This window comes from Symphalangus syndactylus, chromosome 23, assembly GCF_028878055.3.
Source record: "Symphalangus syndactylus isolate Jambi chromosome 23, NHGRI_mSymSyn1-v2.1_pri, whole genome shotgun sequence".
Lineage (NCBI taxonomy): Eukaryota > Metazoa > Chordata > Mammalia > Primates > Hylobatidae > Symphalangus > Symphalangus syndactylus.
The window spans coordinates 25,715,704-25,737,315 of record NC_072445.2 but is presented as its reverse complement, the minus strand read 5'-3'; the positions used below and the strand labels follow the sequence as shown (position 1 = coordinate 25,737,315).

The window sequence follows — 21,612 nt, the reverse complement described above, 5'->3', positions numbered from 1 at the left end:
TTTTGCCTACTGAACAAACAGTTACTGAGTACCTATAAAGTCTAGAAAGACATGATTCCTGCCCTTAAGGAGTTATAGTTACCATATAATAATTCAACAAGCTGCTTGAATTTTAACAGTAACTGAAAGAATCTAGTACTACAAAACCTTTATTGGTCAGAATTCTTATGGAGAGTGTTCTAGTTGGCCTACATTTTGCTGTTTTGTTGTTTTCTTAAAAAATTTTGTTTTTAGCCAGAACTCTCTTTTTATTTAAAGCTTTGTACAATCGTTTTCTAAAATCTATTATTCAGTTGTCTTTACCTTAGCTTTTATCTTTTCAAATACATGTATATAGTTTGAAAAGTCACCTGACACCTCCTAACCCCAGCTCCTAATTCCTATTCCCAGACATAACTTATTTCAACTTCTGCTATTTATGTCCATATTTCCAATAAAATGGTTAGGTTCCTATTCTACATTTTTTTTCCATTTTAAAGACCTTATACTTTGAATTTCTATCAGTAACTTCTGTCATACAATCTGCTAATTAATGGGATATGCAGAATTTGAGTGTATGTCTATTTCCAACTCCATGCTCTTAACTATTAGACACATAACCTCTCAAGATATCAGGCAAGATATCACAGATAAACGCAAAACTTACTAAGACATGGTCCCTAACCTCAAGGAAATCACAGTATACCAAAAAGCCACACAGATACACACATGGTTTGAATTTTAAGCAATTTCATAGAGGCAAAAGGTCTGTCAACATTTGAGGTGTAAGAGTGAGAGATTAATGATCTTAAGAAAGATTCTTGGGAGAGATAGGACTTCACCTAGGTCTTAGTTCAGGGGCACCATACTTAATACTATGCAACCTCCCTGAAGGCTGGGTACTAGACACAATGGTTGGTTGAGTCAACACATAACTCTGACAGCTGTTAATCTACAGCTTACAGACAAAATAAACAATTGTACACAGTACTGAGATAGAAGAGAATCTTTAGTATATAAAAATTAGCCTCACCAGTACAGCCAAATAACGAAGCACCTTGTTATTATTCACCAGCATTTTCATAACATCTTTTTTTGGAGCTTTTGGAATGAGAGCAAAACAATTCTGAGCAGAATCTTCCACTAGTCCAAAACCGTTATAAGGAGGCAACTCCTGGAGATATATAGGAAGCAAGAAGTAAGGCAGATGCTACTTGTGTTAAGATTACATTAAAGGTAACTATAAGTTTAAAGAAAAAACTCTAGAAAATACTTACGCAAATATATTTTCTACATAAATATAGTCAGAAAAAATAACATATCACTTATCCCCTTCCTCTTTGTGGATTTTGCATCATGTTCACTGATCACAGAAGTAACTAATGATGCTCTAAAGTAACTCTCAGGGCTAGAGAGAAACTATTGCTGATGTCCACTGACCCCTTACTACAAAAGCAGGACCTAGTCCCACCCCAGTGAGGGTCCTGTGTAGCACACACTTTCTCTTGTATATACCTCCACAAAATCTTTTTATATATTATTTTCAGGAACTTTAACAAGTAAGTCCATATAGTCCCTAGTACCATCCATAACAGAGTATTTCTTCAACAACAAAGGACTATTAAATTTGTCCACGGCATACTGCTTGGAACGCTGACCCCAAAATCACTTGCTGGGACTGTAGTTAATGTGATAATCATGGTTAGAATATGACTAGTGGATTTAGCAGATGGAAAATGACCTAATTTGCTTCATTTGCAAAACCACTACTCAATGAATTTACAGGTTACTATGGACAGAGGAACCCTGAGCTGACGGCCTACATGCTAAGCATCTGAGATTTCTCTGGAGGCTAGGCAGAAACTGCATAGTGGTGGTATCTGAACTTGCTTTGCACTTGTACCAACAACACACAATGAGAGCATCCTGGCTGGGGGGCCAGTAGGGAGGTCACTGAGGGTTGAAGGATTTTGCAATAAGAAGGTAGCTATAAAGCCTCTGGGCCTTCTTCTCAAATTCCTATTGTATTTTAACAGACTTTACCTGTTTTTCCTGAATATACTCACTTCCCCTGCCTGGAATAAAGACCTTCCCTAAGTATCAGTCCATATGCATGGTATCCTGGCATCTTGCTTCTCATACTTCAAGCTACTGCTTGGGTGGGTCCTGTTGTAAACTAGATGAACACTCATCTGACTATGGATATCATCACTCCTAGATAATCCTGCTCATATGATCCACTTACCAGAGTTTCTGTCTGGACATCTTCAACCAAGCTAGTAGTACACTTAGAACCCCAGAGTACCATAACCTTCAGAAACTGCTTTCAGGGGCAGTCTCCATAGCAGATTAGCTCTCCTAGTTCTGGTTTCTTTCTTTTCCTTACCAGCATGCCTCCAGATGGAGCCAGCCTGACAGAAAACACATCTGGCTATTGCATTTATGTTTACTTATTCCTGATCTAGCAGAGAAGCGTGACTTAGAAGTGCCATGCCTCTCAAATTGAATATATCCATTTCATATCTGCTTCTATCCCTGCACTGGCTTGGCTCTAGCTTTATCCCTCTAGACTCTGCTACAAATCCCTATCCCTGGTTTCCATTTATGTTATTTAGGGTTAAAATGACTGAGGTATAATGACTAATAAGCGTCTGGCTGATTGGTAATTGGCATTCTATTTATCTCCAACAAATTTCATGGACAGGTGGAATTTGTTTATTATAGAGCTATTTATTATAGAGAAAGTACAGGAAAGAGACTGACCAAACACTATAATTAATGTGCTATATGTATCGATGTTTTATTATATAAAATTAGTTTTATTATACAAAGGGGCTGGGATAGAGCAAAATAACCAACCAAAATCTACAGTAGACCTTCAGTTCCCCTCTGCTCTTTATCCAGGGCTTCCCTCTCTGTTCTTTACTTCAAGATAGGTTAGGAGAAAAAAAAGATGATAGTAATAAGGATGGGGAACAAAGGTATTCTAAGACTCAAAAGCTTTCATTGGCTCAAAAGACAGATCAGGCCAGTGCAGTGGCTCATGCCTGTAATCCTAGCACTTTGGGAGGCCAAGATGGGTGGATCACCTGAGGTAGGGAGTTCCAGACCAGCCTGGCCAACATGGTGAAACCCCGACTGTACTAAAAATACAAAAATTAGCTGAGTGTGGTGGCACGACCTGTAGACCCAGCTACTGGGGAGGCTGAGGCACAAGAATCGCTTGAACCTGGGAGGTGGACGTTGCAGTGAGCCAAGATTGCACCACTGCACTCCAGCCTGGGAGACAGAGCAAGACCTTGTCTTAAAAAAAAAAAAAAAAAAAAAAAAAAAGGTCAAAGTCCTTTCACAAAGAAAAGGGCATCACTATGTTGCAATCTCTCACTGCTCTACCTCCTGGTTAGATAACCATCCTTATCTATAAACTGAAGTGGTAAAATAGTTAAAATAGTTTCCTTGATCAAAATCTAAATCTGTTCTCATGGTATTTTCCCCTGTGTACTGCATCAAATGCTGCCAAGAAACTTAGGGACAGGGGGTTTATCATAATTCTTTGGGTTTATCATAATGTTTTTCTTTTCACAATGCATATACACCAGGAGAGGGTTTATCATCGTTCTTAATCAATGAACACATCATTGATAAAGAAATCTATCAGAGAAAAAACTGACAGCAAGAGGTATTATCACCCACACTTCCTGCCAGAAACTGTATTGCCTCTGGGAACTCACAGCATACCAAAATCCAAATCCTTCTTTGTAATCATTTCCATAAAACATTGTTTCTAAAAGTTTTGCCTAAGACATCACTTCCTTTTTGCAGAACACCTTCATAGCCAATTTTCTTCAGTCCAGTTCAAGAAACATATTATATACCTCCTATTTATTAGGCACTGTATTAGGTACTAGCAGAGAAAGATGAATAGGACATAGTCCTTGGCCTCAAGGGAGTTACAATCTAGTACAAAAGATTCAGTAGCAGATAATTTAATATAACAGAGAAGTGCTAGTAGAGGGAGGCAGAGAATACCCCAGGAATAGAGATGAAAGGCTTTTAGCCCTACCTGGAGCTTTAGAAAAGACTTCTTGGGGAAGAAGCCTACACTGGGTATTGGAGGATAAAAAAGAGCTGCATGTAAGAACAACAGAAAAGTGGTTCAAGGAGGAAGAGCACAAGCAAAAGTTCCTGGGAGTAAAACAAGATGCTCTACTGGTAGAGCCACAGAACTCAGTACGACTGGAGGCCAACTGCAAGCAAGAGGAGCAGCTGCTGGAGGGGAAGGCAGGGCCCTGGCTAGAGGTACTCAATCATTCCATAATTTTATTCATGCCTTTCTTTTGAGGAGAAAGGGCCCAGTGATATTTTACACACATAGTAGTCTTTTATGAATGGGTGTATTTTAATTGTCTTTTAATTGTATGAATAAATGTATTTTCATACGTCCATTTCATGAATGGATATCATTTATTTTGTCAATCTCCTCACACTTTATTTTTTTATAAATAATGCTACAACACATGTTCTTCCATATACGTTTTTAGAGTTCCCAAAGTATATTTCCAGGTAAAAGATATGAGATATATCTATATCTATATATCATAATATAAACCATATTATGTATGTGTCCTATCATATATATCCAATATATTATAAACAACATGATTTATAATATATATCGATATAGATATATATTATATATATTAGATATTAGATATATATTATATATATTACATATAATATATATATATATTTTTTTTTTGAGACAGACTCTCACTCATTCTGTTGCCCAGGCTGGAGTCCAATGGCATGATCTCGGCTCACTGCAACCTCCATCTCCCAGGTTCAAGTGATCATCATGCCTCAGCCTCCCAAGTAGCTGGGATTACAGGTGCACACCACCACACTCGGCTAATTTTTGTATTTTTAGTAGAGACAAGGTTTCACCACGTTGGCCAGGCTGGTCTAGAACTCCTGACTTCAAGGGATCTGCCTGCCCTGGCCTCCCAAAGTGCTGGATTACAGGCATGAGCCACTGTGCCTGGCTAGAAAATATATATTTTATTTACTTATAAAAATAAAACGTCTACTTTATTTTTTCAAAATAAAATAGACAACAAATTGCCCTTCAGAAAGTTTACGCTGATTGGCTTTCCTATAAACAGTATATGAAAATTCCCATTTCTTCATATAGGGCAAACACTGGATATCGTGAATCTTTTAAAATTGAACAGATCAAACAACATCATTATTTTCATTCTATTTCATCGATTATCAGTTAGATTGAGGGTCTTTTCATAATTTTTTTGTCATTTGTATTTCTTCTTTTGTGAACTACTGTATTACATATACTTTGTCCATTATTTATTGAATATTTGCATAGAAGTCTTTTTTTCTTAAATTTCTACCTCAAAAAATAAGTTTTCTCACAGCACTAAGAAGTACTATCTGATTACCTGTTTTACCGGAGGTGGTTCCTGCTTGCTCACATCAATACGTGGTAAATCAGTGATTCCAAACTTCTCTTTGTAATACCGTCGAGTAAATGGATCACAATCATAAATGAAGAAAGTTCTCCCAAGGATAGTGAGTGACTTCCCAACAATGAAGTCTTTAGCAGTATACCATTCCAACACTTCTTGGTCAGAGATTTCTAGCACACACTGAGGGAAGTTCTCTAATATAAGATGGTGTTAGAGAGAAAAGAAGAAGGAATGAGTGTGTCAAGAAAGACTTGACACACAACAGCCAGGCATTCTTGAGAACCTGAGGGAGTGCAGTCTTTTTCTCTGGTCAAGGGTCAGGGTCTCCCCGACATTCCCACTAGCACACTTGGCTGTGTATTTCCATCTGTTGATAGGACACATACATAATATGGTTTTTGTGAAGTCTCTCTCCCATATTCAGCTCAAACTATCACCATAAATCACTAATTTTAGCAAATTAATGCTTAAAATAAATCACTACAGGAGGAAAGAACAAATGTCCTTCTATAAGTATAAAGTCTTAGCTCTAGGAAAGATCCAAGTCATTTAGCTCAAATCCCCACCCATTTATCCATTCATCCAACAATTACTAGTGACCACCTACATCATGTCCTAGGTGCACTGCTGAATACTGGGATTACGATAATTAACACTGTAGATACAATTCCTGACTTCATGGAGAATATACTCTGTTTGGGGAGACAGACACTAAAAAATTATATAAATAATGGTTTCATTTCGGGTTGTAATCACTGCTATTAGGACAGTGTAAGCTAGTCCTGGAGACGGGGGCAGGGACAGTCAATGAGATGATGACAATAATCCATTCATGTGGGAATAAATAATTTCCAAATGTAGAATCAATCTTGCATTTGTGGAATAATTCCAGTCTTGTCTTACTGTTTCATGAGAACTAAGGATTAACTTGTTCAAGATTGATTACCTGCAGCCTGGCATCCAAGGAAATCTTAAGAGTCAATCAGTTCTAGTAGAGTGCCACATCTTATAGTTGTAACCACAAAGCTTTGGCACAGAACCCTGATCACAAGGGGGATGAAAAGTAGGCTGATGTTCTCCTAACTGGTAATTACTGAGATTGAAAAACTGGAATACGGCTAAGTTTCTGCTATAACAGGCATAAAAGTTTGAACTCCAGCCCTTGATCATGGCAAAGGAGGGCTTGGTATTTCCCTAATAATGCATCTTATTAATAACAGCTCTATAGTGCAAGGGATCTGTCTCCCTATGTCTATTCCCAACCCTACTACCTCCCTTTGAGCTTCCCCAGGAAGTGATGGGCAATGGGGGACATAGCTTGTGATTATATGAAGTTCCCTTAGTATACAATATTCCAGGAGATCTGGTATATGTGTGTGTGCTGTCCAGCCATCTGCCTTTGTTTGCTCAACCAATTATTTTTTCATATAATGCTGGATCAGGTTTACTGATATCTTATTTAGTATTTTTGCATATATCTTCTTAAGTGAGAATGACTGTAGTTTTTCTTTCTCATGATGACTTTGGTTTCACTGGCCTTTTTAAATGAAAGAATTAAGAAGTTCTTCTCTCTAAAAGGGTTTGTGTTAAGCTTAGAATTACTTGTTCTTTAAATGTTTGTCAAAAATCATCTGTAAGATTATCTTGATCTGCTGGATTTTTTGTGGGAAATGTTTAAACTAAATCTATTTCTTTAATGGTTGAAGATATTTGGTTTTCTATTTCTTCATAAACAAGTTATACTTTTTTAAAACTTTGCTCATTTTGGCCGGGCACGGTGGCTCACGCCTGTAATCTCAGCACTTTGGGAGGCCGAGGCGGGCGGATCAAAACCATGCTGGCTAACACGGTGAAACCCCATCTCTACTAAAAATACACACAAAAAATTACCTGGGCGTGGTGGCAGGGACCTGTAGTCCCAGCTACTCAGGAGGCTGAGGCAGGAGAACGGTGTGAACCCAGGAGGCAGAGCTTGCAGTGAGCTGAGATCAGGCCACCGAACTCTAGCCTGGGCGACAGAGCGAGACTCCGTCTCAAAGACAAAAACAAACAAAACAAAACAAATAAAAACAAAAAAACACAAACAAAACAAAGAAAAAACTTTGCTCATTTTACCTAAGTTTTTAAATTTATTGGCATAAAGTTGTATTATTATTTTATTTTATGTTTAATGGCTATGGCACTTTAAAGAATGCTTTTTTTTTTTGAGACAGTCTTGCTCTGTTACCCAGCCTGGAGTGCACTGGCACGATCTCGGCTCACTGCAACCTCTGCCTTACAGGTTCAAGCAATTCTCCTGCCTCAGCCTCCCAAGTAGCTAGGACTACAGGCTCGCGCCACCAGGCCAGGCTAATTTTTGCATTTTTAGTAGAAATGGAGTTTCACACCGCATTAGCCAGGCTGGTCTTGAACTCCTGACCTCAAGTGATCCGCCTGCCTTGGCCTCCCAAAGTGCTGGGATTACAGGTGTGAGCCACCACGCCCAGCCACTTCTTTCATTTTTAATATTGTGTGTATGTGCCTTCTTTTGTTTATCCCTTCATAAATCTTGTCTACAGTTTGTCACTTTATTAGTCCTTTCAAGGAGATGACTTTTGACTTGACAAATCTTCTCTGTTACCTTTGTTTTCAATTTCATTATTTTCAGGCTATTTTATGATTTCCTTCTTTTAATTTCTTAATATTTTAATTTTTAAATTCTTTAGATTTCTAACTTTTTAAGAAATATACCTAACTTATTGTCATCTTTCTCCTTTCTTAAGTAAGCATTTAAAGCTATATATTTTCCTCCAAGTACATCTTTTTTTGAGTTTTAAGAGTTTTTGCTACCATTCAGTTCTAGGTATTTTCTGACAATATTTTTTTTTTTTTTTTTTTGAGACGGAGTCTCGCTCTTTCACCCAGGCTGGAGTGCAGTGGCGCAATCTCGGCTCACTGCAAGCTCCGCCTCTCGGGTTCACGCCATTCTCCTGCCTCAGCCTCTCCGAGTAGCTGGGACTACAGGCGCCCGCCACCATGCCCGGCTAATTTTTTTTGTATTTTTAGTAGAGACGGGGTTTCACCGTGGTCTCGATCTCCTGACCTCCTGATCCGCCCGCCTCGGCCTCCCAAAGTGCTGGGATTACAAGCGTGAGCCACCGCGCCCGGCCGACAATAATTTTTTTTAACTCATGGGTTATTTGAAAATATGTTTTTCAATTTCCAAATACATGGTTTTTTTTATATTTCCAAAATTGACTTCTAACTTAATTTTGTTGAAAATTGGGTGTTGGGTAAGTATATATATATTTATTAAATGAATAATAATATTATTCAAGTCTTATACATGTTTATTGGTTTGTCTTTTTGATCTAATAACTATTGAAAGAAATGTTTTAATGGCTCCCACTATTATGGTGTATTTTTCCAGTCTCATTGAATAATGGTGCTACAGATTTTTCTTATATTTTGAATCCATGTTATTACTGCATTCAAGTTTAGAATTATTATATTTTCCTAGTAAATAAAATATTCTTGCAATAGGTAATGATCCTCTTCATCTCAATCAAAGCTTTTTGCCCAAATATCTATTTGTATTATACTAATATAGCTTCATCAGTTGTTTTATACCTCATCAGTTTCTTTTGCTATTTATTTGTCTTTTTAAAGATATTTGCCTATATCTTAAGTATGTTTTTAAAAACGCTTTTATATATTGTTCATGGGAGGGTAAATGAGTTCAACCACCATGGAAAGCAGTGTGGTGATTCCTCAAAGACCTAAAAACAGAACTACCCATTCGACCCAGCAATCACATTACTGGGTATATCCCTAAAGGAATATAAATCATTCTATCATAAAGAAACGCAAGCATATGATCACTGCAGCACTATTCACAATAGCAAAGACATAGAATCAACCTAAATGCCCATCAATGACAGATTGAATAAAGAAAATGTGGTATATATACACCATGGAATACTATGCAGCCATAAAAAAGAATAAGATCATGTCCTGTGCAGGAACATGGATGCAGCTGAAGGCCATTATCTTTAGCAAACTAATGCAGGAACAGAAAATAAAGTACCACATTTCTCACTTATAAGTGGAAGCTAAATGATGAGAGCACATGGACCCATGGGAGGGAACAATACACACTGGGGTCTATTGGAGGGTGAAGGGTGGGAGGAGGGAGAAGATCAGAAAAAATCACTGATGGGTGTTAGGCTTAGTACCTGGGAGATAAAATAATCTGTACAACAAACCTGCATGACACAAGCTCACTCATAAAACAAACCTGCACATGTACCCCTGAACTTAAAATTTAAAAAAAAATTTTCAAAACTTGTTATATATTTAATCCTATCACCCTTTCCTATGCTATTACTGTAATACATTTCAGTTCTACTTTGATATTTTTAACTCTCACAAATTCAATATTGTTCTTTTAATTTGTATAGTTAATGATTATTTAGGTTTATCCTACTTTGCTATTTTCTTTATTCACGACTTTTTGTATCTTAGACTTTACTTCTGCATTCATTTTCTTTCCACTTGAAGTATACTCTAGAATTTTCCCAGTAAGGGTCTGCTGCTAGTAAAATCTGTTTTGTTTGCCTGGAAATGTATTTCACCGTCTTCCTGAAAGACAGTTTCTCTAGGCATTAAATTCTATTTTTTTCTCAGCACTCTGAAGATATTATTTTACTGTCTTCTGGTAATCACTGTTGCTACAGAAGTCAGTTGTCATTCTAACTTCCATCTGATATGGGTTACCTTTTTCTTTGGAGCTGCTTTCATGATGTTTTTGAATCTAGTGTTCTTACATTTGACTATGACACATCTAGATAGGAATTTATATTTTTACAACTTTACTGAGGTGTAATTGACTACAATAAGCTGCACATTTTTGGAGTATACAAAAATTGTATATTTTGATGTTGCTTGACATATGTATTTACCCATGAAACCATCATTACAATCAAAATAATAAACATCCAATCACATCCAAAAGTCTCCTCATGACCTTTTATAATCTAACTCTCCTTCTCACCATCCTTACGCAATCACTGATCTATTTTGCTTATTTATATTGTATTTTCAATAATTTTACACCAATGGAATTATATGGCATGTATTTTTATCTGAATTCTTTCTCTTAGCATAGTTACTTTGAGATTCGTTCATGTTGTTTCATACATCAATAATTGTTTTATTTTTTAGTAGTATTCCAAAGTACTGATATACAATAATTGTTTACTCACTAACTGTTGATAGACAGTTGCATTCTTTCCAACTTTTGGCTATTATTAAAAAAGCTGCCATAAACATTCACATAAGTTTCTGTGTGGACATATGTTTTCCTTTCTCTTGGCAAATACCCAAGAAAAGAATGGCTGGTTTGTATGGTAGATATATGTGCAATTTTAAAAAACAAACTGTCAGCCGGGCACGGTGGCTCATGCCTGTAATCTCAGCACTTTGGGAGGCCAAGGCGGGTGGATCACGAGGTCAGGAGATTGTGAAACCCCGTCTCTACTAAAAATACAAAAAATTAGCTGGGCGTAGTGGTGGGCACCTGTAGTCCCAGCTACTCGGGAGGCTGAGGCAAGAGAATAGTGTGAACCCAGGAGGCGGAGCTTGCAGTGAGCCAAGACCGCGCCACTGCACTCCAGCCTGGGCGACAAAGCGAGACTCCATCTCAAACAAACAAACAAATAAACAAAACCTGTCACGCTATTTTTCAAAGTGTTTATTTCAGTTTACCTTCCACTAGCAGTGTGTGAAATTTTCAGCTGCTTCACATCCTTGTCAACACTTGGTATGGTCAGTCTTTTTAATTTTGGACATTCTAGTGGGTATACAGTAGTATCTTACATGGTTTTAATTTGCATTTCTCTAATAAGTAACTATGGTAAATATCTTTTTGTGTGCTAACTTGTCATACATGCATACTTTTGGTGAGGTATCTATTCTAATCCTTTACCTATTTTTTATTTGGGTTGTTTTACTAAGTTTTAAGAGCCACTTTATATATCCTATGACAAGTACCTTGTCAAATATGTTTTACAAATATTTTTCCCAATCTTTAGCTTTTCCTTTCACTTTCCTAACAGTGTCTTTTGAAAAGCGAAACTTTTCTTATTTATGTATTTATTTTTAAATTTTAGACTCGGGGGTACATGTACAGGTTGGTTGCACAGCTATATTGCATGATGCTGAAGTTTGAGCCATTGATCCTGTCACCCAAATAGTGAACAGAGTACCTGATAGGTAGTTCTTCAACCCTTGTCCCTCTCCCTTACTTCTTCCTTTTGGAGTCCCCAGTGTCTATTGTTCCTGACTTTGTGTCCATGTGTACCCAATGTTCTGTTTCTGTGTTAATTCACTTAGTATAATGGCCTCTACCTGCATCCACATTGCTGCAAAGAATATGATTTTATTTTTTATGGCCATATAGTATTCCATGGTGTATATGTACCATTAACACATTTTCTTTATCCAATCCACCAGTAATGGGCACCTGGGTTGATTCCATGTCTTTGCTATTGTGAACAGTGCTGCAATAAACATGAATGCAAGTATCTTTTGGATAGAACAACTTATTTTCTTTTGGGTATATACCAAATAATGGGATTGGTGTAGTTCTATTTTTGGAGAAATCTCCAAACTGCTTTCCTCAGGGGCTGAACTAGTTCACATTCCCGCCAACAGTGTATAAGCATTCCATTTTCTCTGCAACCTTGCCAACATCTGTTATTTTTTGACTTATTAATAATAGCCATTCTGACTGGTATGATTGCATCCCTCTGATGATTAGTGATATTGGGCATTTTTAAAATGTTTGTTGTCCATTTGTATGTTTTCTTTTGAGAAGTGTCTGTTCATGTCCTTTGCCTACTTTTCAATGCGGCTATTTGTTTTTTTTCGTGTTGATTTAAGTTCCTTATAGATTCTGGATATTAGACATTTGTCAAATGCATTGTTTCAAATATTTTCTCCCATTCTGTAAGCTATTTCCTCTGTTGATAGTTTCTTTTGCTATGCACAAGCTCTTTAGTTTAATTAGGTCCCAATTCTCAATTTTTGCTTTTATTACATTTGCTTTTTTTTTTTCCCTGCTCTGAGACAGGGTCTCACTCTGTCGCCCAGGTCTATGATCCATTTGGGGTTAACTTTTATGTATGGTGAGGTAAGGGTTGAAGTTTATTTATTTACTTTTGCATAGGCTATTGAATTGTTCCAGCACCTTTTGTTAAAAAGACAATCATTTCTCCACCAAATTGCTTTTTTACCTTTGTCAAAAATCAAATGACCTCATATGTGTGCATCTATTTCTGGACAATTTGTTGTATTTCATTGATCTGTATGTTGATCTCATCAGATTGTAAAGTCTTTGAGATATGTGGCTTATAGTAGTTTCAGATCTCCATTGCCTAGTACGGTGTTTCCTTCATCTATATGGATGTTCGATTAATATTATTTGGATGACTGAGTGAGCCAATAAAGATGCACAGAAAGTGAGGAAAAACATTCAACTTTCTGGAACACTAAAGGTCTAAGGGGTGTTCAAGATTCATCTAACAGGCCAGGGCAAGATCAAACTATGAAAGCCAGTCTGAAGGATAACTAACATATTCAGACTTTCAGAACCTGGCTCCTTGGGTTCAAGAGCTGAGTAGAAAGCTTTTGGTAAGCCAAAAAATGTCCTGTTTTGACATGACCTGCCACCTATTGGTAATATGCAATTGCTCTTGACAAAGAAATAACTTTCAGAATTTCTGATATTTTAACTCCATCCATTATAAATATATAATTTTTATTTATCTTAGCTACTTAAAAGAAGGCCCTGGTTGAGAGGACTTTTGAAAGTTACTCCCATAATTTCCTATTACTGTCTAATACAAACTCTCTGCCTAGCCACCATCTCTTGGGCGCCCCCAAACGTGCCATACTTGTTCCTAATTCCCAACCTTTGCTCTTGTTCTTCTTTCTAGTGTGCTCTTTATTCTCTGCCATTCTAAATCTGAGTCTAATCCCAGCTCTTCCACAAAGACTTCTTTAGTTTTTCAGGCCCACACGTTTCTCCTTCTGACCTCGGTCTGCATGACTTAACTAATTACATAATCAGATAATCTGGTATACTAGTGTTATTACTTAACAGCTTTGTGTATTTTATATGCCTTGTCTTCTTAATGACACTAGAAATGACTGAAAGATAGGATTCTAGGAATGGGAGTTACATTTTGTCCTCCATAGCATTTAGCATGTGAAATGGTTCCCATAGCAGATTATTTACCTCTTGTTTAACTGAGTTTAATAAAAATCACCCATTGGATAAATGCCTTTGAGAGTCAACTAGACATCATTCTTTTAACATTACCATTCTAGTTAAAGGAATTATCTAGCTGATGGGAACATAGCCTTTTCTGTACCTCATGACTGATAGCTTTTTTTTCTTTTTTTGAGATGGAGTCTTGCTCTGTTGCCCAGGCTGAAGTGAAGTGGCGCAATCTCCACTCATTGCAGCCTCTGTCTCCCGGCTTCAAGCAATTCTCCTGCCTCAGCCTCCTAAGTAGCTGGGACTACAGGCACCTGCCACCATGCCCAGGTAATTTTTGTATTTTTTAGTAGAGACGGAGTTTCACCATGTTGGCCAGACTGGTCTCGAACTCCTGACTTCAGGTGATCCTCCCACCTTGGCCTCCCAAAGTGATGGGATTATAGGCTTTAGCCACAGCGACAGCCTGTTTCCTACTTTTTTTAAAATTTTTTTTAATTTTTTTATTATTATACTTTAGGTTTCAGGACATAGGCGTGGGCAAGGACTTCATGTCTAAAACACCAAAAGCAATGGCAACAAAAGCCAAAATTGACAAATGGGATCTAATTAAACTAAAGAGCTTCTGCACAGCAAAAGAAACTACCATCAGAGTGAACAGGCAACCTACAGAATGGGAGAAAATTTTTGCAACCTACTCATCTGACAAAGGGCTAATATCCAGAATCTACAATGAACTCAAACAAATTTACAAGAAAAAAACAAACAACCCCATCAAAAAGTGGGCAAAGGACATGTTTCCTACTTTTTAAAAGAACCCTATATATGTCACCAGGCTGCCTCTCCATGCAACTTTGATAAAAAAATTTTTAATTGGGAAATTATAGAAGAGGATAATTATATATGAAGTTTTCAATATAAGTCACATTGATAAGGCAGAGACAAACCTGGAATCTGTCATTTAAAGGGATTTAGTTTCAGTGAGACTTTTCATGCCACCTTGAATATATTCCTATTCATTCTTTATCTATTGTAAATCTAATGTTTGTTAGCTCCGAACTGCATGGATTTTAGGCTTGTTTAAGCATTCTGAAAGGCCAAAATTAGTACATTAGTCCCATTGTCATTGAACTCTAAGATGGTTCTGTAGAGAACTGATTATAAGAATATGTATAGTAGGTAAAAGCCAAACTATGTTGAACTAGGGCACAGATCCAGTTGTTTCTACTTGAGAATACAAGCTGAATTAGCAGTTATTTTCATTTTTTAAAAAAAATATATAATATAAACTTTCCTAATTCTAAAATGATGACAATTTTCACTCCCTTTTATCCTTTTCCCCAATATCATTCTCCTCTCCTCACATGCAATCATTCTAATGCAGCTATGTGACTGAATGTGTCCTATGTGTACTATGTTTTGCATGTGTTATAGCACTATACATCTAATTTTATGTATTTTTTCCTACACAGCACTATGTTTTTAAGATCCATCCACTTGCTTTCTGTGTACATCTTGTTTACTGCTTCTAAATACTGTATATTAATCAAAATGTACCTTCACTACATTTTGCTTATCCACTCTCTCAATGATGGAAATCTCCAACTCCTTGCCCACAAATAATACTGCATTTTTCATAAAAAAGCACTGTGCAAGCGAAGCAATACGTACGGACACGTTGAATTTAGCCTCAGACTACACGTGTATTTATAACCTCTAATGTAGACAAACTTCTTGCTCAATACCTGAAAATTTTTTTTTTTTTTTTTTTGAGACAGAGTCTCGCTCTGTCGCCCAGGCTGGAGTGCAGTGGTGCAATCTTGGCTCACCGCAACCTCCACCTCCCGGGTTCAAACAATTCTCCTGCCTCAGCCTCCTGAGTAGCTGGGACTACAGGTGCGCACCACCACGCCCAGCTAATTTTTTGTATTTTTAGTAGAGATGGGGTTTCACCATGTTAGCTAGAATGGTCTCGATCTCCTGACTTCATGATCCACCTGCCTTGGCCTCCCAAAGTGCTGGGATTACAGGCGTGAGCCACCGTGCCAGGCCCCAATACCTGAAATTTCTTATATCCTAATTCCCAAAAAATATAGTAAAAAAGAAAAAAAAAATCAATGAACACATTTACAGAATTGTCAACCACCCAAACATGACAGCTGTCAGTCATTACATGTGACCAAGATGACATTATTCTAAGAGAAATGTAAAAACTACTAAGACAATAACTAAAGCAAGCCTACTCATCCCAGGAAATAGTGAACAGCAGGTATTTGCTGCCATTTTGTTGCACTGCCACTCCCAAACATGGTAGGTACTTTTTTTCTTTTTCTTGAGATAGGATCTCATCTGTTGCCCAGGCTGGAGTACAGCAACACAATCACAGCTCACCGCAGCCTCGACCTCCCAGGCTGAGATGATCCTCCCACCTCAGCCTCCCAAGTAGCTGGGAATACAGGTGTGCGGCACCAAGCATGGCTAATTTTTGTATTTTTTGTAGAGGGGGGGGTTCATCACGTTGCCCAGGCTGGTCTCAAACTCCTGGGCTCAAGCAATCCACCCACCTCAGTCTCCCAAAGTGCTGGGATTACAGGAGTGAGCCACCATGCCCAGCCCATGCTAGGTAATTTTAAACCAGCAAAGAATGAGCTGGGTTTGACATAATGGACCTCACCTCTATGAGTCACAGACATGCCTTTTCCAATCTCAAGTTAAACCACATAGAAACTTCCTGTTTAGGAAGTAGTTGAAGTGAGAAGCAAAGTCAGGAAAGCATATAAAGAAAAGCTAAGCTTTCATTCATATCCTTGAATGAAAACAAGCCTGTTTGAAAAATGCATTAAACATCTAATATTAAATTGTTTCAGCTCAGAAACCTTGCTCTGCTGCACTTTAAATAAATCTCCCACTGCTGTTTTGGTTTTGTTTCCTTGACCTGGGTACCAGACTGTCTTGGGGGCATGCCTGGACCAAGGGGCAAGTAAAGGAGGAAAGCTGTGGGAAGCCATTTTCTGAGCATCTAAGCAAAAATAGCTAGAGGCTTCCAAGTATAAACGAATTTTGCATACTGATTAAGTAACTCCTTTAAGAACCTAAAAACATCCCAAGTAACAGAGAATAAACTGAATCAAACATACTTGCATTTTCCACCAAAACTTTGGGCATATGCCGGCGGTTCATTAGGAGTGGGAAAGGATCTCTCCCGTCATTCCGTTCGTGGACCTCTCGAATTTCCACCGTATCATCCATAAGATAGTAATGAATGATGTAGGTCCGACATTCACCATACATGCTGTCTGTATCATCCCAGATCGCATAGAATCGAAGGACCTTTGAAGAATCCAAAGTAGTGACTCAAGAATCTTAAAAGTAGGGAGTTCAACTTGGCTACTTTGGCAATTATGTATCAATGATGGAAAGATTAGCTAGAAAGACTATGAAGTAATTTCAGATGGGGTAAATTGAAAAAAAAAGAAATATTCATCAAACATACTAAAACATCTGAAATTATGTACTATATGTCAGCAGCTGGAAAGAATTAAATAATAGGATTATAAGTTTGTGCCAAAAAAGAAGAGCTCACTTTGATCCAAAATATTAGTCAATGAAACAGAAGCTAAATTAAAAGAGCAATGAAGTTCTTTACATAGTGGTATATATATATTAATAAAGGTACATGTGAATATGGTTTATATATTAGTATAGTAAAAAATTTTTATTTATTAACCAGTCTTTTTTTGGTCCCATCAACACATATCTTCTAGCAATAATATAAACACAATCTTTTTTTTTTTTTGGCTAGGCTTCTTCAAATCATGGGAATAAACACAATCTTCAAATACAAAATAATAACAGATATATGACTGATATGAACAAAATCCTTAAAAGACCATGCTAGTGCTAGTTTACATTTTCTGAACTAAAAGGGGTTAAATGTCTAAAGAAAAGGAGCAGAAAAGAAGCACTGAGGGTGATATCTTCCTTTTCTCTCTCCCTTTAGTACAGAAAGGGAAGGATTTAAATCTGCTTATACACATCGGCTCACAAGGGAGAGGATTAGGAAGGTTGGAACAGAGTTGGAAAATGCTCAGAACATTCTGGACTCCAATATTAATATAACATTTAACAAGGAAGCATCTGTAGTGGGGCTTCTGTGAAATTAAACATTTTAACATTAGAACCTACATATATGCATATTTTTGAAATTTCCTAATAATCGATTTATGGTTTTGCAAAGGAGTCTATGAAATTAGCTCATTTTGGCCGGGCACGGTGGCTCACGCCTGTAATCCCAGCACTTTGGGAGGCCAAGGTGGGCAGATCACGAGGTCAGGAGATCGAGACCATCCTGGCTAACATGGTGAAACCCCGTCTCTACTAAAAATAAAAAAAAATTAGCCGGGCGAGGTGGTGGACGCCTGTAGTCCCAGCTACGCGGGAGGCTGAGGCAGGAGAATGGACTGAACCCCGGGGGGCAGAGCCTGCAGTGAGCCGAGATCGCGCCACTGCACTCCAGCCTGGGTGAAAGAGCGAGACTCCTTCTCAAAAAAAAAAAAAAAAAGAAAGAAATTAGCTCATTTTAAGGGAAAGAAATTGTCAACTGGAAACGTAAGGTGGGAAGCAGATGTAGCTCAGGAATTGTTTTGAGATTTAAATGTTTGGTGAGATTCACAAAACAGCTCTGCAACTCCACAATCTTCTTTGGATCTCCATATGAAATGTAGGCATTCCTGTACCTGTAACCCTTGATGAAAGCAGAAAGACAGTACTGTGTCCAAACAGTTCAATTATAGCTGTAATATTTCAAAATAGTTACCAATACAGCTACCCAAACCTTTTGCCAATAAATATAGGTCACATTTGAAAATAAGTAAGCCTACTGCAGTTCCTATGTCACTTACCTGTTTGTCAAAGGTGAGAAATTGCTTGAGTTGATCAAAGTCTGATGGGGTGACATACTTACGAAGAGGCTGTTTTCGGAGTTCAGTGTAAGGATCAAGAACCATCTTCCCTGGTGGATTTAATTCAATTCCTTGGCTTTCTAAAAATACCTAAATAATTGAAAGTTAACAATAATCATCTTTCTTGGAGCTTTTTAGAGTAAGTTATAAACTGATGATATAAAAATAAGTGTATGGGCCAGGCACTGTGGCTCAGGCCTACAATCTCAGCACTTTGGGAGGCTGAGGTAGGAGGACTCCTGAAACGCAGGAGTTCACAACCAGCCTGAGCAACATAGTGAGACCCTGTTTCTACAAAAACATCTAAAAGTTAGACTGGTTTGATGGCATTTGCCTGCAGTCCAGGCTACTCAGGAGGCTGAAGTGAGTGAGCTCAGGAGGTCAAGGCTGCAGTGAGCCATGATCATGACACTGCACTCCAGCCTTGTGTCACAGCAAGACCCTGCCTCAAATAAAGAAAAAAAGAAAGAAAAAGTGTAATAATGATTTCTATGCCATTGCTCAAGTTAAACATTAGTTTGCTGCTTGAGCGCATGTAAGCTGTATTAAGTCTCCAACTGAGCCAACTCCATAATGCAGGTAGTAATTGAGAGTTACCTGAAGTATTTTATATTGTTATATTGCTAGGTATTTGCTAAGCTCGTTGGGAGGCACGATGGCAAAATAACTGCTTTTAAATAATTTAAATCAATCAAATTTAGTTAGGTGCCTGTAACAGAGTAAGTCTTAGGATTGCTTACTTTCATATATCTGGAACCTAACCATGGTTTCAAACAATATGTAATTCCTATTAGGTCTGGAGGCAAGCTGCACAATGGCCAAATTAGGCTGAAATCATATTCCCAATTTTCTAATTCACTTAAAACAAATACTGTATATGATTAAGTCCCTTCCCTTCACCAAAAAGGAAAAAAAAGAAAGCATACCCACTGGTTATATTAGACCAGAAAACGTTTTAGCAAAATAGGAAAGACAAACCAAGTGCTCAAATTTCACCAGACATTCCCGAAAGGGACAGTGAGAAAGCAAACAACTTGGAAAACATATTTCAGGATATTGTCCACAAAAACCTCCTCAACCTCGCTAGAGAGGCCAACAATCAAATTAAGGAAATACAAAGAATCCCTGCAAGATTCTATGCAAGGAGATCATCCCCAAGCCACATAATCATCAGATTTTCCAAGGTCAAAATGAAAGAAAGAATGTTAAAAACAGCTACAGAGAAAGGGCAGGTCACGTACAAAGGGAACCCCATCAAGCTAATACTGGACTTCTCAGCTGAAACTCTATAAGCCAGAAGAGATTGGAGGCCTACATTCAACATTCTTAAAGAAGAAAAATCTTCAACCAAGAATTTCATATCTAGCCAAACTAAGTTTCTTAGCAAAGGAGAAATAAGATCCTTTTCAGATAAGCAAATGCTGACAGAGTTCATTACCACCAGACCTGCCTTACAAGAGATCTTAAAAGGAGCACTAAATATGGAAAGAAAAGGCCATTATCAGCCAATACAAAACACACTTAAGTACACAGACCAGTGACACTATAAAGCCACCACACAAACAAGCCAGCATAATAACCAGCTAACAACACAATGACAGGATCAAATCTATACATATCAACACTAATCTTAAATATAAATGGGCTAAAGGCCCCATTTAAAAGGCACAGAGGCCAGGCATGGTGGCTCATGCCTGTAATCCCAGTACTTTGGGAGGCAGAGGTGGGTGGATCACTTGAGGTCAGGAGTTTAGGACCAGCCTGGCCAACATGGTGAAACCCCGTCTCTGCTAAAAAATACAAAAATTAGCCAGGCATGGTGGTACACATCTGTAATCCCAGCTACTCGGGAGGCTGAGGCAGGAGAATCACTTGAGCCTGGGAGGCAGAGTTTGCAGTGAGCTGAGATCATGCCACTGCACACTAACCTGGGTGACAAAGTGATATTCTGTCTCAAAAAAAAAAAAACAAACAAAAAACCACAATGCAGAATAACAAGCTGGATAAAAAAGGAAGACCCAGTGGTATGCTGTCTTCAAGAGACCTATCTCACACGCAATGACACCCAAAGGCTCAAAATAAAGGGATAGAAGAAAATCTACCAAGCAGATGGAAAATAGAAAAGAGCAGGGGTTGCAGTCCTAATTTCAGACAAAACAGACTTTAAACCAACAAAGATCAAAAAAGACAAAGAAGGGCACTGTATAATGGTAAAGGATCCAACTCAACAAAAAAACCTAACTATGCTAAATACATATGCACCCAATACAGGAACACCCAGATTCATAAGGCAAGTTCTTAGAGATCTACAATGAGACTTAGACTCCCACACAATAGCAGTGGGAGACTTTAACACTTCCCTGACAGTATTAAACAGATCACTGAGGCAGAAAATTACAAAGATATTCAGGACTTAACTCAACATCGGACAAAATGGATCTGACCTACCTCTACAGAAACTACCACCCAAAAACAACAGAGTATACATTATTCTCATCACCACATGGCACATATTCTAAAATCAACCACATAATCAAACAGAAAACAATTCTCAGGAAATGCAAAAGAACCAAAATCATAGCAAACACACTCCCAGATGACAGCATAATAAAAATAGAAGTCAAAACTAAAAAAAACCACTCAAAACCATGCAATTACATGGACATTAAACAACTGTTCCTGAATGACTTTTGGGTAAATAATGAAATTAAGACAGAAATCAAGAATTTCTTTGAAAGTAATGAGAACAAAGCTACAACATACCGGAATCTCTGGGACACAGCTAAGGCAGTATTAAGATGGAAATTTATAGCACTAAATGCCCATGTCAAAAAGTTACAACTCAAATTAACAACCTACTATCACAACTGAAAGAATTACAGAAGCAAGAACAAATCAACCTCAAAGCTAGCAGAAGACAAAGAATAACCAA

At 37.8% G+C, this 21,612-nt stretch overlaps 1 protein-coding gene across 5 annotated transcripts in view; it reads right to left on the bottom strand.

The window, feature by feature from the left end:
• EFHC1 (EF-hand domain containing 1) overlaps positions 1-21,612 on the bottom strand; it is a 172,269-nt gene that overhangs the window by 52,810 nt on the left and 97,847 nt on the right. For all 5 annotated transcript variants that reach the window (XR_008654342.2, XR_008654341.2, XM_063632143.1 and 2 more), the window contains 4 exons: positions 18,621-18,770; positions 16,857-17,049; positions 5,433-5,653; positions 1,013-1,153 (listed from right to left, as the gene is read on the bottom strand). Coding sequence is in view for 3 of the 5 variants with exons in the window: in XM_063632143.1 (XP_063488213.1) it covers positions 1,013-1,153; positions 5,433-5,653; positions 16,857-17,049; positions 18,621-18,770 (705 nt within the window). In the remaining 2 variants the exon portion in view is untranslated. The remainder of the gene's footprint in view (positions 1-1,012; positions 1,154-5,432; positions 5,654-16,856; positions 17,050-18,620; positions 18,771-21,612) is intronic.